The sequence below is a fragment of the Phascolarctos cinereus genome, unplaced genomic scaffold, assembly GCF_003287225.1.
Source record: "Phascolarctos cinereus isolate Bilbo 61053 unplaced genomic scaffold, phaCin_HiC Scaffold_2;HRSCAF=192, whole genome shotgun sequence".
Classification (NCBI taxonomy): Eukaryota; Metazoa; Chordata; class Mammalia; order Diprotodontia; family Phascolarctidae; genus Phascolarctos; species Phascolarctos cinereus.
In genome coordinates, this window is record NW_027555625.1 from 220,034,405 (window position 1) to 220,050,350 (window position 15,946).

The 15,946-nt window shown below is 39.8% G+C and overlaps 1 protein-coding gene across 5 annotated transcripts in view; it reads left to right on the forward strand.

The window, feature by feature from the left end:
* RBKS (ribokinase) overlaps positions 1-15,946 on the forward strand; it is a 122,268-nt gene that overhangs the window by 71,580 nt on the left and 34,742 nt on the right. For 3 of the 5 annotated variants that reach the window (XM_020983779.2, XM_020983780.2, XM_078149784.1), the window contains exons 6-7: positions 1,668-1,759; positions 6,196-6,387. In XM_020983779.2, coding sequence (XP_020839438.1) covers positions 1,668-1,759; positions 6,196-6,387 — 284 coding nt within the window. Of the gene's footprint in view, positions 1-1,667; positions 1,760-6,195; positions 6,388-7,736; positions 8,048-13,255; positions 13,347-15,946 lie in introns of those variants that run through there. The other 2 variants (XM_078149785.1, XM_020983781.2) reach the window with 2 other exon arrangements.

Consider the following 15,946-nt stretch of genomic DNA (forward strand, 5'->3'; position numbering starts at 1 on the left):
TGCCAGATCTAGTGCTAAGTGCTGAGAATATAAATATAAACACGCAAGACAGTCCCTGCCCTCAAGAAGCTTTCATTCTAAAGAGGGAAGACAGCACATAAAAGGGAATTAATACCTTTCTCATTCTGGATGTTATGCCTCTTTTGATACAGTCTAAGATCATATTAACATTTTTTGGCTGCTACATCACAGTCAGTTTATCAAGTTGGCAATTGGTTCAGACCCCCAGATCTTTTCCAGATGAACTGGTGTCTACAAACATTTCCTCCATCTTGTATTTGTGAAGTTGACATTTTGAACGTAAGTTTAGAACCATATATTTATCACATTTTATTTGATTTGACCCACCATTCCAGTCTATTGAGATTTATTTTGGATTCTGATTCTGCCACTCATTGTGTTAGCTAGTTCTCTTAGCTTTGTTTTACCACCAAGTTAATAAGCATCTCGTCTATGCCTTCATCTAAGTCATTGGAAAAAAAAAAGGTTAAAAAGCACAAGGCCTTAGAGCACTGGCCCTGGAGGCAGGAGGACCTGAGTTCAAATCCAGCTTCAGACACTTGACATTTACTAGCTGTGTGACCCTGGGCAAGTCACTTAACCCCCAATTGCCTCACCAAAAAGAAAAAAAAAAGCACAAGGCCATGGAGAGTTCAATCCCAGGAGCACTCTACAAGAGACGTCCATCCAGACTGACACCAAGCAACTGTTCTTTGAACACACTCATTCAGCCAGTTCTAAGGCCACCTAATAGATCATCATCCTCCATAGCCAGCTTCATCCAACCTTATTTCACATTACTTTCCTTCACATACTTTGTTTTCACCAGACTAGATTATGAGCTGGCCAGTAAGCTTTCTACCCAGTCTTCCACTTTCTTAGATGTACATAAGCCATTCTCCAGGCCTGGATTGCACTCCCTCCTGTCATGTTCCTTAGCTGTACTCAAGGATCAGTTTAGGTGATATCTCTTCCATGAAACTTTCTTTTGCTTTCCTCCTCACCTTGCCTTAGATTATATTTTTTTTGGAACATGTTGTGTCCCCTCATTTAGAATGCCTTCCTGTCAGCTCCTAGAGGCCTGGAAATGTTTTATTTTAGGCTTTGTATCCCCAGAACCTAGCACAGTGTCTAGTACCTCAAAGAAGTTTAATGAATATTGGTTGAATTGAATTTCCAAATACTTTGCTGCAAGTTAGGTAAGCTATGAGTCTAAGGGTTGATCACCTTTACATATTTCTACAGTATCTCCCTATTCTCACCAGTCTAGTAACCCTGTTTGAAAAAGGAAATGAGGTGAGTCTGGCATAACCAAGTCTTTTTTTTTTTTTGTGAGGCAACTGGGGTAAAGTGACTTGCCCAGAGTCACATAGCCAGTAAGTGTTATGTGTCTGAGGCCAGATTTGAGCTCAGGTCCTCCTGACTCTAGGGCCAGTGCTCTATCCACTATGCCACCTAGCTGCGCCTGGCATGACCAATTCTTGATGAAACCATGCTGACTCTCTCTGCTCACTGCTTGCTTCTCCAGGTGTTGCCTGACGTTTCTTAAATGGTGAAAAAATTAAAAAGATCAAAAAGATGCCATTTCAAGGTCTTCCCTGATGCATGTTTACAAATGCATAGTATCCAAATGCCAGCCACTACACAACCTTTTTATTCTGTTGCAGTGAAGACTCTGTTTAATCCTGCTCCTGCCACAGCTGACCTTGACGCACAGTTCTATACCGTCTCTGATATATTTTGCTGCAATGAAAGTGAGGTAATATAGTAAAAGAGCCTAATCACTCTTTAACAAGCAGAAAAACTATTTTCTTCAGTGATGAAGTACAGGGATAGAGCTAAGTCATGTGGTCACTCAGTCATTTAATCGCTTTGTTCATTTCTGGGGCAAAGTGGAAAGTGAATGTCTTAGCGTAAATGGGGATGAGAATAACACCTACCTCCCAGAGTTGTTGTGAGGATTTAATGAGATAAGAGTAGACACTGTATCAATCCTTATTCAAAATAGCCAGAAATCTATTTAGATCTGCCACTTACTGGGAATTTTAAAAACAAAACCTAAATTCTGCTACCTTTCAAACAAAGTTTGAACTCTATCATACTGTCCAGATCCTAGTAGCTGTTCTTCACTGGCCCCCCAGGTTATTCTCCCTCCTTTCCTCAAGGAGTTTAGTACTGGAATCACAGCCTTCCTGTGTGCACTCTAACCTGTTTTAGAGGCACATTCTCTTTTCCTCAATTCTATACCTCAGCATCATCCCCCATTCTCTTCTCTTTAGCTCCAGCTTTGAAGGAGAACATACTCCTTCTCTTTGCCAATGCCAATCCCTCTCTTGTTCCTTTGATCCTATCTCCTCCCTTACTCTCTAGGATATTGCTCCTCTGATCACCCCACCCCTCTCCCTAATTTTTGATCTTTCCTTATCCAATGACTCCTCCCTTAACGTTTAAAAACAGACCTAGATCACAATCATTCTATCTCTCTGCTCCTTTCACAACCAAACTCCTAGAAAAAGCTGCCTATACTCACTGCCAACCATTTCAACACCTCCCTCACTTCCCAACCCCCATACAGCCCGTCTTCCTACCAATGATTTATTCATTGGTAAATCCAATGACCATTTGGTCACCAGTCATTAACCATTTCTCAGTCTTCATCCTACTTAACCTCTCTGCAGTACTTTACGCTTTTGACTTTCACTTCCTCTTACACCCTCCCCTCTCCAGACTTTCATGACATCCACATCCCACCCCTATCTGTATAGGTGTATGCCAGGGCTACATCCTAGAAACTCTTCTCTCTTTATGCTTTTTCCCAGTGATCTCATTAACTCCCATGAATTTAACCATTATCTCTATTAATAATTCTTAGATCTGCCCTCTTTCCTGGACCCAGTCCTTCACCAGCTACTTATTTGAGTATTTTCAGCTGGATGGTCCCCTAGACATCTCAAACTTAACATGTCCACAACAGAACTTGCTGTCTTCCTAACTTCCCTGTTTCTTTGAAGTACAGTGCTGTCATTTGTGTCACTTTAATTACAACCCCAGAGTTATCCTTGACTCTTCTCTCTACCTTACCCTTTATATCCAGTCACTAGACCCTGTCAATTCTACTTTCAAAAAATTCCTTAAATCCATTTACTTCTCCCCCTAACCCATATCACAGCCAACCTTGTCCCCCATCATCTGTTGTCTGAACTATTCCATTCCCTCATCGTTGGTCTTTGCCTGCAGTGTATCTCGTCTCTAATCCATGCTCTACACATCTGCCAAACTGACATTTCTAAAGCACAAACTCTGCCTTGTGTTACTTCCTTGCTCGAAAGGTTCCATTGGCTTCCTTTTGCCTCTAGAATAGACTGAAAACTCCTGTGTTTGCATTTTAAAGCCCTTCACTGTCTGGCTCCTGGCTGCTTCCCTTTCTAGGCTCATGGCACATCACATTCCTTCACGCCTGCTTTCTCTCAGCCAGCCTAGTGTACTTGATGCTTGCCATACGTAACATTCTATCTGCTATCTTCATGACTTTGCCTAGGTCTACAAAGCACTCTCTTCTCTCATCTGCCAAAGCTCATCTGCTCAGATGTCAGCTCTAGGAGGCCTGTCATGTTCTCCCCAGAAGCTAGTTCCCTACCTCCAGAATTCCTTTGTAGCTGTCTTGCATTTATTTATTATGTTGTAGTTACTTTTCTCTTCTCATGTTTGTCTCCCAACAGGATGTCAGACCCTTGAGCAGGGAATACTTCACTTTTATCTTCGTAGCCACAGTGCCTGCTCGTTGAGCTTAGTGGTGATGTTATTAAGCTTTTGCTTATGTCTTTGTATCCCCAGCACCTAGAAGAGAAACTTGTACAGGTTTAATAAATACTTAATATGCTTGAGGTGCTTAATAAGTACTTGTTGATTTATAATTCTTTACTTCCCTTATTTACAATTTCATCTCCCAGGAAACAGAGGAGTCAAAGAAGTATATAGGAATGGGCTTCATTCTGAGCAACAAGAACTGCTTAGTGATGTGGAAGTGATAAGAACTTTGTAAGGAAACAGCCAAATCATTTTGTACCTAATTCAGTGTCTCTTTGAACTTGCTTGAAGCAGATTTACTAGCTCTACGATACAGCCAGTTCTACCCACAGAGAAGATAATTTTCTTTTTGGGGGAGGGGAGAGGGGGGCTAGGCAATGGGGTTAAGTGACTTGCCCAGGGTCACACATCTAGTAAGTGTCAAGTGTCTTCAGGCTGGATTTGAACTTAGGTCTTCCTGGCTTCAGGGTCGGTACTCTACCCACTGCGCCATCTAGCTGCCCCAAAGATCATTTTCTTCATCCATGATTCTAAGTTGGGACCAGTCTTACTAGTGGCTATGAGCCTCAGTGATAGATACTTCATTCCCTAGACCCGCTCAGAATCACATGTCTTTCTACTTATCAGAAGCAGATTCCTCATCTCTGCTTGGTTTGATGCTTTTACCACTTTGTCCTGCTCCCTCTCCATCCTCTCCCAGCAGCACCAACCTTCCTGCTTTTGCTTTTTGGATCCTGCATTCCATCTAGACATTTATAGTTCATATGACACATCATACCTTTGAGGTCCAAGTTGCTCCTCAACATAGGTGAAATTCCCTGACACGCCAATTCATCTAAGCCAACCCCTTTCTAGGCCACATTAGAACTGAGTATCTTCATCTTCTTTTCTGCCTACCAAAATCCCTTTCCTCTTTGTCTTGTTGAAGTTCCATCTTTTCATCTGTCATCAGCCTCTAGGTGCATATGTTTCACTGTAAAGATTTCATATATATTCAGGTTTCTCTCCAGGTCTACCTATACCTTGTGTCTGTGCCTATCTCTGAGTCTTCACATGTACTTGTTGGCCATAGATGGGCCTCTCATCTGTGTCTGCTTCTTGATATGTCCCTATTGGTTTTAAAAGCCAAATGCAAGGGCCAGCCTGAGTGTATGAATTCACATTATTGTAATATGAACTCAGCGACTGCTGCTGTTGCTGCCTTAGCAAAGACCACACCAGTGAGTGATAAGGTAGTTTCACACCTTGATCTGGAGATAAGAGAAAGGGATAAACCTGATGCCTCTAGATGTAGGCCATGGTAGGTGTTTAATAAATACTTGTTGATTGATTAGTTGGTTGATTTTAAAGGAAATATCACAGGAGGGTCCTTTACCTTCTATGCTATTATAGCTTTATAAATAGTTAAATAGCATTTTTTCCCAAGTCATTAGGTACCCAGCCAATACCAGGACACTGTATCCCTGAGTCCTCCTGGTACCTAACTTGGGATTGAGTTTCTTTCCTGTTTGCTGGGAATATTTTAAAGCCTTAATTCAACAGTTGTAGGCTTAGAACAAATGTTTGATGGCATACCCAAGCCTATGTGAGACTGTATGCTATACCTATAGCATAGCCCTGACCTAATATAGAACCAAGAAGCCATGTGGCTTCTTCATACTTGTAAATGGGAATTTCTTCCCTCTCGTCCTCAGTTCTCTTCTCATAGTTTTCCATAAGAACTGAAAATATCTTAAAGAAATCTCCCCATCCCAATTAGTATGATTACTGAAATCTGAATAAATTCATTTGGTTAACTACGGGCATCTAGTTCTCATGGAATCTTGTGATTTTAGAGTTAGAAAGTACTAGAAATCATCTAGTACCAAATTCCCACTCCATGTAAGGAATCCCCCATATAACTACAGGAATATCTGGGTACACATTCTATCTGACACTTACTGGCTATGTGACCTGGGGCAGATCACTTAACTACTGATACCTATAGTATCTCCTAACATCACAGAGTTGTGAGATTCAAATAAGAGAATATAAAGGGTATCCCTTAAGCTATTAAAACTTAAAACTGCACTAAGATTTTTGGGATACCCTATATATTTGTATATGTATGCTTTAAAAACTTTAAAGTGCTACATAATCATTAGTTACTACTATTATGATTATGCATATAAAGTATTTTGCAAAACTTTTAAAGCACTCTATAAATGTCATTTGTTCTCACCTATAATCTATGAGGTAATCCAACCTCAGTGGCATCACCACTTCACTTTTGTCAGGAGTCTCAAAACCAAATCAATTAAAAGAAATAGAAACAGCTTTCTAATAAAACAACTTCAGATAAATTGGCACAAATTACTTATTAACGACTTTACTTTCTTTGATTTCTAGGCTGAGATTTTAACTGGGCTTACAATTAGTAGCCCTGCAGCAGCTGGAAAAGCTGGATTGGTGCTGACAGAAAGGGGTTGCAAGATGGTAATCATTACCTTAGGTGCTGAAGGATGTGTGTTTGTATCAGCCAAAGAACCTGGCCCAAAGCATGTTCCCACACAGAAGGTCATCAAACCTGTGGATACTACGGTATGTTTTGAGATTCGAGAAAACTTTTTTTTCAAGCACTTTGGGAAAAAAATAATTTAGTAACTAACTAGTACATTTTAATCTGAGAGTGAGGATATGAAGGCACAGGGAGCCAGTGGGTTAGAATGACAGGATTACTGAACAAATTAGAAGACTTGGATACCAATCCAGTGATCTAACCAAATCCTCCCTCACAATTCTCTGAACCTCTTGTTTTCTAATAATTGGTAAATCTGTAAGAAAAAAAATCTTTAAAATGCCTTTTTTAAGGTATCTCACAGAGTTCTTGCAGGGAAAAAAAGATTGCTTGGTCACCAGAAATAATGGGAATGAAAGGGCTTGGAAACTTTGATTATAAGGACTGAGGGTTATTTTGTATTTTTCTTTGTTTCATGTGTTGCCTTGGCCAAACCTTTAGCCAACTAGTAGATACTCTAAAAATGATAAGCTACATCAGGCCTCAGGCAACAGAGTATCAGTCACTAGTTCTGTGCTGAAAACCTGCCCTAACTCACACCCCCTTAGGATAGCCTTCCGGCTACTTCCAGAACACAAATGAGGCATTTGATTACTTTCATTGCTCAGATGTCTGCTTCTGGTTGTAGGAATATAAAACAGTGCATCTTCTTCAGCCTGTAATAGAAGAGGAAAGTGTTCAGGGGAGTTCCCCCTATGACAAAGTCTATAAAATCCCATTTCCTCAGCTGAGGAATAATGGTGGCTTAGAAAAAGCCAGCAGTTTAAGGGAATCCCTCTAGGAAACGTCATGGTTTTTGTATAAAGTTACTTCAGTGAGTATTCATCAAGTTTTTTCCTCCTGTAATCTTTTTATTCTTAATGGAGATTCCCTCTGTAACTTACCTATGATTCACCGCCTTCAAAAATGCCTTCCATTCCCTCTATGGCAAAAGAAGCCATGTTCCTTCCCTCTGACTTAGGGTCTTGTAAGCAGCAAGTGTGATTGTTTTATCATCAACTGGCCCCGAGTGATGGGAAGTCAGAGAACGCTTAGGGTGCCAGCCTGCCTTTGGAGCCTGGCCTGGACAGCTGCATGAGCTTCTCCTTCCTTACCTCGACTGGTGTTTCAGCAAGCACTTGTTATGCCTATAGTGTAACACCAGATCACAGCTTGTCCACTGCAGTAATGGTTCTAGCTTGTGTAAAATGGTTCGAGAACTCAAAGATGAATACTAAACTGTAATAGCTCTGCTCAAAAGTTATTCTCTGTCCTTCCCATTCTTTTTCTCTTCTTCATTTATTTTCAAACAAGACCCCATCTCCTGACTCTTTGTCCCTTTTAAATGCATGTCCCTTCACTGGTGCCCTCCATCCTCACCTCCACCTCCAAGCTTCCTTAAAGATGCATCTCAGACCGCACCTCCTTCAAGAAGTCTTTCCCAGCCTCTGCTTTGACCTCATCCAGCTAGAGCCTCCCAACAGAAATCATCTCCCACTTACACCTGTGTTTATCTTGCATGTAAACAATTGTGTGTGTGTTTTCTCTCCCATTAAAATGTGAGCTCTTTGAGGGCAGGGACTATGTTTTCTTCTTTCTTCCTATTCTCAGCATTTAGCAGTAGTGTCTAATACATAGTAAATGTTTGCTAACTGATTAAAGATATAGACACTACCGGTATGGGTTGTCTGTGCTTAGTACAAACAGTTGGCAGTCTTCCTTCCTCTCCTTCCCAATTTTACCATGTGCTTTATGGTCATGGTCAATAAATATGATTATTTATAATATGTAGAGGGCATTTTTTTGTTGTTGTTGTTTTGTTTGTTTTTGCTAGGCAGTGGGGTTAAGTGACTTGCCCAGGGTCACACAGCTAGTAAATGTCAAGTGTCTGAGGCCAGATTTGAACTCAGGTCCTCCTGACTCCAGGGCTGGTGTTCTATGCACTGCACACCTAGCTGCCCCGGAATTTTTCTTTGTAGAATCTTAGTATTAGATTATCCAGTCCAACCACTGCCTGAAGTATAAATGTTCCCTACCATGTCCCCAACAAGCCATCATCCAGTACCCTGTGAATGAAGCCTTTGCCACGTCCTTGGCAATGTATCTACCACCCAGTTCAGTGGCTATTTTTTGAGTGCCCACTATTTTCAAGGTACAGTCCCTTTTAATCGACTGCCTGAAAGAATTCTAGTCATTGGACAAATAGATGTTCTCTTGATCAGGAGAAGGAATTCTTTGCCAAGGTTATTCCTCTTCCTATTCTGGGGGAAACCCCTGCAAGTGTCCCTGAGTTCTGTGCAATGGCTGTGATCTTTGTAGAGTCCTCTCCTCATCAGTAAGATCTTCAGATGGGTCCTTTCTGCCATAGGAGCGATATGGCTGATGTGGAAGGAGGTATGCATTCAACCATGTAACTTTGTCCCCTAGTTACTATAGATCTCTATAGGACCTCAGCAGCCAGGATGATAACAAGAACATGGTCAGTTATTATACTCTCACATCCTGATCTGGGTGAGAGAAATACCAAACACCGTAAGAAGGGATCTCAGCTACCCTGGAGCTTAGAAGAACACAGTAAGCTCTCTTGGCCCTTACAACCCCCAGATGCTTTGGAGAACTCCAGTTTTAATCCTTTAGCATGTAGTTCTATATGGCTTCTCTTAGAGCCAGGAGATGTAAAGGCTTTCAAAGTTCCCAGGACAGGGCTAGAGTGGTTGCTCACAGCATACGTATAATCAAGTCTGCTACCAAATAACTGCTTAAGAAATTCCCATTTCACTGAAACCAGACTCCTGAGAGTCATTAAAGAGAGGCTAGCCTTCCCCTCAAGTCACTGAATTAGTTAAGGAGCATCACTTTAAGACTTGTGCTAAGGAATTAGTCTTCCTACCTCTAATCATTTCCCTTTTCCAGTTCATTCTGTGTACTGCAGCCAGATTAATCTTCCGAAAACACTGCTGTAGCCAAGTCACTCTTCAATTCAAAAACAGTAACATCTCACATTTATATAAGTTCTTATTTATTTATAAATTTCTATGTATGTTTCTATGTTTTATTTGTTTATAAGTTTTATAAAACACATCTTTGTTCATGTATTCTTTTCTGCCTAGAATTGTGTTCTCCCCATCTTTATCTTTTGAAATCCTACCCGTCTCTCAAGGGCTGGTCAAATGCCACTTTTATCAGCCAGAACTACTCTCTCCCTCTTCTCAATTGCTACAGCAATTATTATTTGCACCAATCATGCCACACTAATTATAGAATGTAGTGTATTATAGTTATCTGTGTCATCTCTGCTATTAGAATATAAACTCCTAGAGGGCAGCAACTATTTCTGACACATCATAGCACCCCACCCCCAAAAAATAGCCAAAAAATATTTATTAAATTAATAAATGAACTATTAATCTGTATGGAATTAACACATAAACCCTTTCCTTGTCCTGTGCCCAACCTCATCCAATTAGTTTTCACACCAGATGCCAAGTGAAGTTATGCACTATCACACTATTTATGTTAAATTATTATTCTTAAGATACAACACCAGCAATAATATTTTCAAATAAGAACCTAATGTATCACCATTTTCAAGTTGTGATTTCTCCAGAAGTCATTTCAGTACTGCTAATGCTTAAGCTAGGACAGTCTAGCAAATATTTTATTTGACAGATATTGTTATAACAAATCATCTGCATAACTGAATGAATTCTCAGCTTGGGCATAGGGGTGCAGCAGAGTATGTGTGGAGTAGAGGGGACACTGACAGAAAACAAAGTTGATTTCTTGGCTTGAAATCTCATGCTTTTCTTTACTGCCAGCATTATGATTTATTCACTGCTCACATTAGTCACTGTCATTGTTAAAATTCTTGCCTATTCTATACTTAACCAGTCTTTTGTGTTGTTCAGTCATTTTTCAATTGTGTCTGACTCTGTTACCCCATTTGAGGTTTTCTTGGCAGAGATACTGGAGTACTTTGCTATTTCCTTCTCCAGCTCATTTTATAGATGAGGAAACTGAGGCAAACAGTATTAAGTGACTCACGTAGGGTCACACAGCTAGTTAAGTGTCTGAGGCCAGATCTTCCTGACTCCAGTCCTGACTGTATTCCACTGTGCCACCTAGCTGGCTCCATTCAATCAGTTTACTTTTTTATAAGTATCAGTTTACCTCTTTATAAGTCTAATGTAAGTATAATATACCTCTATGTAAGTCTAATATTTATAAGTCTATAAATAGACTTTATAAGTCTAATTTAAGTGAGAAATTCCAGTGAAGGCATCTTTTATCTCTCTGCCAGGACTATAGTTGGTCTCAATTGGTTTTTTTAGTCATCTATCTTATATATGCTTTCTGCTTTCCTAATGAAAGAATTATTGATGATCTGGATGATGGAAACATCTTTAGTTAGCTGGCACAATGTCCATTTGAGATATCTGCCCTATGAAAACCATTTCCTCTTCTACGTCAGTAATTTTGCAGGTTGCTGTATTTAATTTTGCCTCAAATGCTAATAGTTGAGTGTACCATTTCTATTTTTGCATCCTTTTTTTTCTTCCAAGTTGTGCTAGAAGGAAATGGTGGCAGTAACTACAGATGTCCCCAGCTCAGTTTGGAAGACTTGACAGATGTGTCTGTTTTCTAATTCTTTTCTACGTTCTCTGATGCTTAACCTCATTGTGACAGGGATTTCATGTCCTCATTCTGTCCCTTCACAAATCTGCAGCGTGAGAACTTTGTCCTCTCTGTGTGTTTTAGACGTCACTGAAGAAGCAGCCAGTTTTCATTAATAGTCCATACACATGTGAATAGTATTATGTTAAAATGTTTTTGTGCTAGTACAATGTCATTATGAATATGTGACTGTGTTAATTAACACTGCTCTGGGAGCCCTGTAAAAATTCCTGAGCAGTAAATTAATTTACCCTTTAATAATAATAGCTAGCATTCTCAGCAATACAATGATCCAAGACAATTCTAAAGGGCTTATGATGAAAAATGCTATCCATCCCCAGAGACAGAACTGATGGAGTCTGAATACAGACTGAAGCATACTTTTTTTACCTTGCTTATTTTTCTTGGGTTTTCATTTTAATCTGTGTTTTATTTTACAACATAACTACTATGGAAATGTGTTTTGTATGACTATACATTTATAACCTGTATCAAATTTCTTGCCTTCTCAATGGGGGGGTGTGGGAAGGGGAGAATTTGGAACTCAGTTTTTTAAAAAAGAATGTTGAAAATTATTTTTATAGGTAATTAGGGGAAAATAAAATACTAAAAAAATTAATAATAATAGCTAGCATTTACATAGTGCCTTAAGGTTTGTTATCACATTAGATCCTCACAACAACCCTGTTAGGTAGATGTTACTATTATCCCTATTTTAGAGATTAAAAAACTGAAGCAGAGAGAGGTTAAGTGACTTGCCCAGGGTGACACAGCTAGTCAGTGTCAGGTAGGATTTGAACCCAAGTCTTTTTGACTCCAGGTCGAGCCTACTATCTACCATGCCACCTAGCTACCCCTGTACCTCTTCATACAAAAGGACCACTGATAAAATATGCAATAATTACCGCTATCATAAAAATTTAGTCCACAATGTAAGTCCGCATCTGAAGAATCATCTGCATTATAATAAATAATCATAATTTATAAGCAATTTATCAGTGAACAAAAGCCAGGAGCTTTGGGGAAGAGGAAAAAAGCTTTTTCCTCATGCCTACATAGTTCTTGTCATGTTACTTTTTAGGTCATGTTACATCTATTTCAGTGACTAGAGAGGTGGCCAACTTGGCATGGCACAGAGCAGCTGCCACCCAGGCAGCTGGTAGCACTGATGCTCCTAATGCTGGCTCAGTAGCTGACCTCAGGGCTCCCAAAACAGAGGGAGCATAACTTACAACTACAGGTTGTTAATGAAGAATCACAAGGGCAAAGAGTCATTGGATCACAGTTGAATGAGTGTTTAGTGGTCACTGTGGGAAGATGCAGCTCATTCCACCCTTGCTCAGAAAAGTGTAGGATCTCTATGAGGAGTGTCTTCAGAATATGGAAGTTGAAGGACCACAAAGGAATGGAACCCACGTATGTATCCAGGTGATGCAATAGATCATAAGTCCTTTGACAGCAGAAACTGTCTCACCTTCATATATGTATACCCCACTGCTAGCATAGTGTCTAGTATATAGCAGGTGCTTTATAAATGCTTCTTGCCTAATTTATGTCAGTATCAACAAGTGATTACTTTTCTAGCCACGATAACACTACTTCCAGCATCTATAGAAAAATGTTACATGGGAGAAGGAATAGAAGGAAGAGACAGTATAGAATTGTGAAGATGATCATATTTGGGGAGGAAGAATTGAAGAGAGATTGAAGAAGGAGAAGAGAAGGACTCAGGCTGAAGAAAGAAAAAGGCTGGAACTGAAGGAAGAAGATTCAAGGAAAGACCTGAGAATAAGGAGAAAGATGCCTGGGGAGAGAAGTGAAGGAGAAGAAAAGGGCTCTAAGAAGCTATGGACAAGAAGGTAGTTTATAAGACAAAAGCGTAGGACAAAAATGGGAAGGGAAATTAAAGGTAACTGGGCAGGGAGGGGCTAAAGAAACACTCACAAGGTAGATGACCGGGACAGGGGGGATGTTTCCACAATTGAACACCCTCCCCACACACAGAAGCAATTCATCACAGTAGTTCTGCAAAGGACTTACTAGCAAGAATAACAGACTAGGGCTCTCATTTCCAGCAAGTGAGGAGAGCAATGCAAATTTTGCACTGACCTGAATAAGAGTTTTTTTAATAAGTTTTATTGATTTCTGTTTCTTATATCTTCATAGTTATCCCAAGAATCCCTCCTCCTCCCCCTCCCAGAGTCATCCCATATGACAAATAGTATATTTTTTTTTCAGAAAGGAGAAAAATTCAGCACAACCAATCAATACATTGAAAAAGTCCAAAAACATGTGTAGCTCCTGAGGGACCTCCCACCTCCATGAAGGGGTAGGTTGAGGGTGTCTTGTACTCTCTTGATTTCAGTACTGCTTGATCTTTATAATTTTGTTACTTTCACTTTTAATTTTTTAGTGTGTTGTTGTTCTTTCCATTTACGTTGTTGTAGTTATTGTGTATATTGTTTTCTTGGCTCTATTTACTTCACTCTGCATCTGTTCATATAGATTTTTCTATGTTTCTCTGTGTTCATCACGTATATCATTTCTTACAGCACAGCAGTACTCTATTACATTCATGCACCACAATTTGTTTAGCCATTCCTCAGTTAATGGTTATCTACTTTCTTTCTAATTCTTAACTATCACAAAAAGTGCTGCTATAAATATTTTGGTATATCTGCGGACTTTCTTCTTATGGATGGCTTTCCTGGAGATAAGCCCAGTAATAGAGTCTGTGGTTCAAAGAGTATATATTTTAGTCATTTCATTTGCAGAATTCCAAAGGCTTTCCAAAGTGGTTGCACCATTTCACAGCTATACCGATGATGTATTAGTGTGCCTATCACTCCACAGTCCCTCTAACATTGATTGTTGCCATTTTTTGTCATTTTTGCTCATTTACACAGCTTAAGGGGAAACTGCAGGGTACTCTCCTATCTTGTAATATAGTCCCACAGAAGAAGTATTGATTCGCCTGGAGGAAAGGTGTCAGCAGGTTCTGTCTGTAATTTCTTCTGTCTATCTTTTCACTGTTACCTCTACCAGATAGATTTCTGTAATCATCCCTGTCTCCTTTTGTACATTTAGAGAAAAGTTTCTTACTGGTCTTTCCATTGTCAATCTGTTGCTATTGCTGTCCTCACATGTTGCATTTTTTCACTGTTCATTCCTGTTGTTTGGAGTGTTTGAGAACCAAATAATCTCTTCAATTCTTGTTTTCTTTCAAAAAATGTTTCAAATTCTTCTTTATTATTGAACATCCATCTTTTGTCCTGTATGGTTAACTTAGATTTGTAGGATATGTCACCCTGGGCTGCATCCTGAGGTCTTTAGAACACATTATTACATTCCCTCCTCCTTTTTCTAGTGAGTACAGAATAATCTTGCATTATTCTATTGTATTTGAAGGTCTTTCTCCTGATGACTTGCAGAACTTGTTTCTGAATTGAATTGTTAAATTTAACTACTATGTGTCTTAAGAGTTTGCAGCCTTTGTTGTTGTTTTTTTTTCCTGGAGGCCATCTGTGAATTCTTTCCATTGAAATTTCATTTTCTGTGTTCAGAAGTTCTGGACAGTTCTCTTCTACTATTTCCTTCATTGTGATGTTAAGGATTTTTGTCCTGTCATGTTCTTCCAGGAAACCAATAATCCTTAGGTTGTTCCTATGTATCCTATCTCCAAGATCAGTATGTTTTGGTTGCATAGTGAACATATTTTCTTTTGATATTATTGGTTTTTTGTTTCTTTTCTTCTAGGGTATTCTTCCCTTTTGTGTATTTGCATCGCCAATTTATTGTTCTTTCTTTTGTTTCTTTGGTGAGCCTTGCCATTGCAGGTTCAAGTTTTCCTGTTCTGTTCGTTATTTTTGCTGGACAGGACATAAATTCAGCTCTCATGATTCTCATTTCTCTTTTAAACCGCTCAGGAACAGCAGGTTGTAGTTCCATGTTCTCTTCAACTTGCACAGGGTCCTCTGTCTCATCAAGTATTGGATCATTTTAATTTATTCTGCAGTGTTTATTCATAGATGCCGGGGTTCATTTAGCTCTAGAGGACATATTTCTTTCTGTTGTTACTGTTTTTCCTGTTGATTTATGTTCAAGGACTTTGAGTTTTCTTCTTCCTGAAATCTTTAGTACTTCCAGTCTTTTTTTCTCCCTTATTCTGCTCATACTTGCTTCCTAACTTCCTCCCCCCTGTGGTTTCATTGCAGGCTAGATCTCAAACATTTCAGCCTTCTCCAACACTGGGCAATTCACAGCTCACCAGCCTAGGTCTCTACTACAACTTTTGGGTGGTCAAAAATGGCCACAGCTGGGTGGTGTGCTCTTTTCCTGAAGCTTGGTAGAATGCTGTATAGCCTCCCACATCCCTGGTGTCCTGTCCTGGTGACCTCTCCCACTCGCTCTGTTCTTCAGTTCTCTGACTTTGCACTAGCCATTCAGAGCCTGTTCTCAGAGCTTTGTAGCACTGGTGCTTCCAGGTTGCAGACCCAGCAGGTTTTTGCTTCTGAAGGGCTATGGCCAAGCTGGCTTCTGAGGCCTGAATAACTGCCATTGCCTGGAGCCAGGGTCTCCCTAGTACTGAAAAGAGGGAGGTCGGACTAGGGTATAGGGTCATGTCCTTGGGTCTGCTAGTGCAGCCTTGCTTCCATTAGAATGAAAGATGGAAGAAAGGTACTAAGTGAGCTCAGAGTCAGTAAGCATCAGTTCTTGGGTTTGGGGTTTGGGGAAGGGGTTGTTGTTTTTTTGTTTTGTTTTACTTTTTTGTTTAGTTTTGGTTTTGGTTTTGGTTTTTACCTTCTTTTGGATATTGATTGTCCTAGAGCACCGAGAGAGCTGAAGTTACTGTATCTTTGGCACAGTCTCTATTTTGGACAGGTTTGAAAGGTCATGGGGATCAGAGAAAATGTCTAGTCTATCATCTTG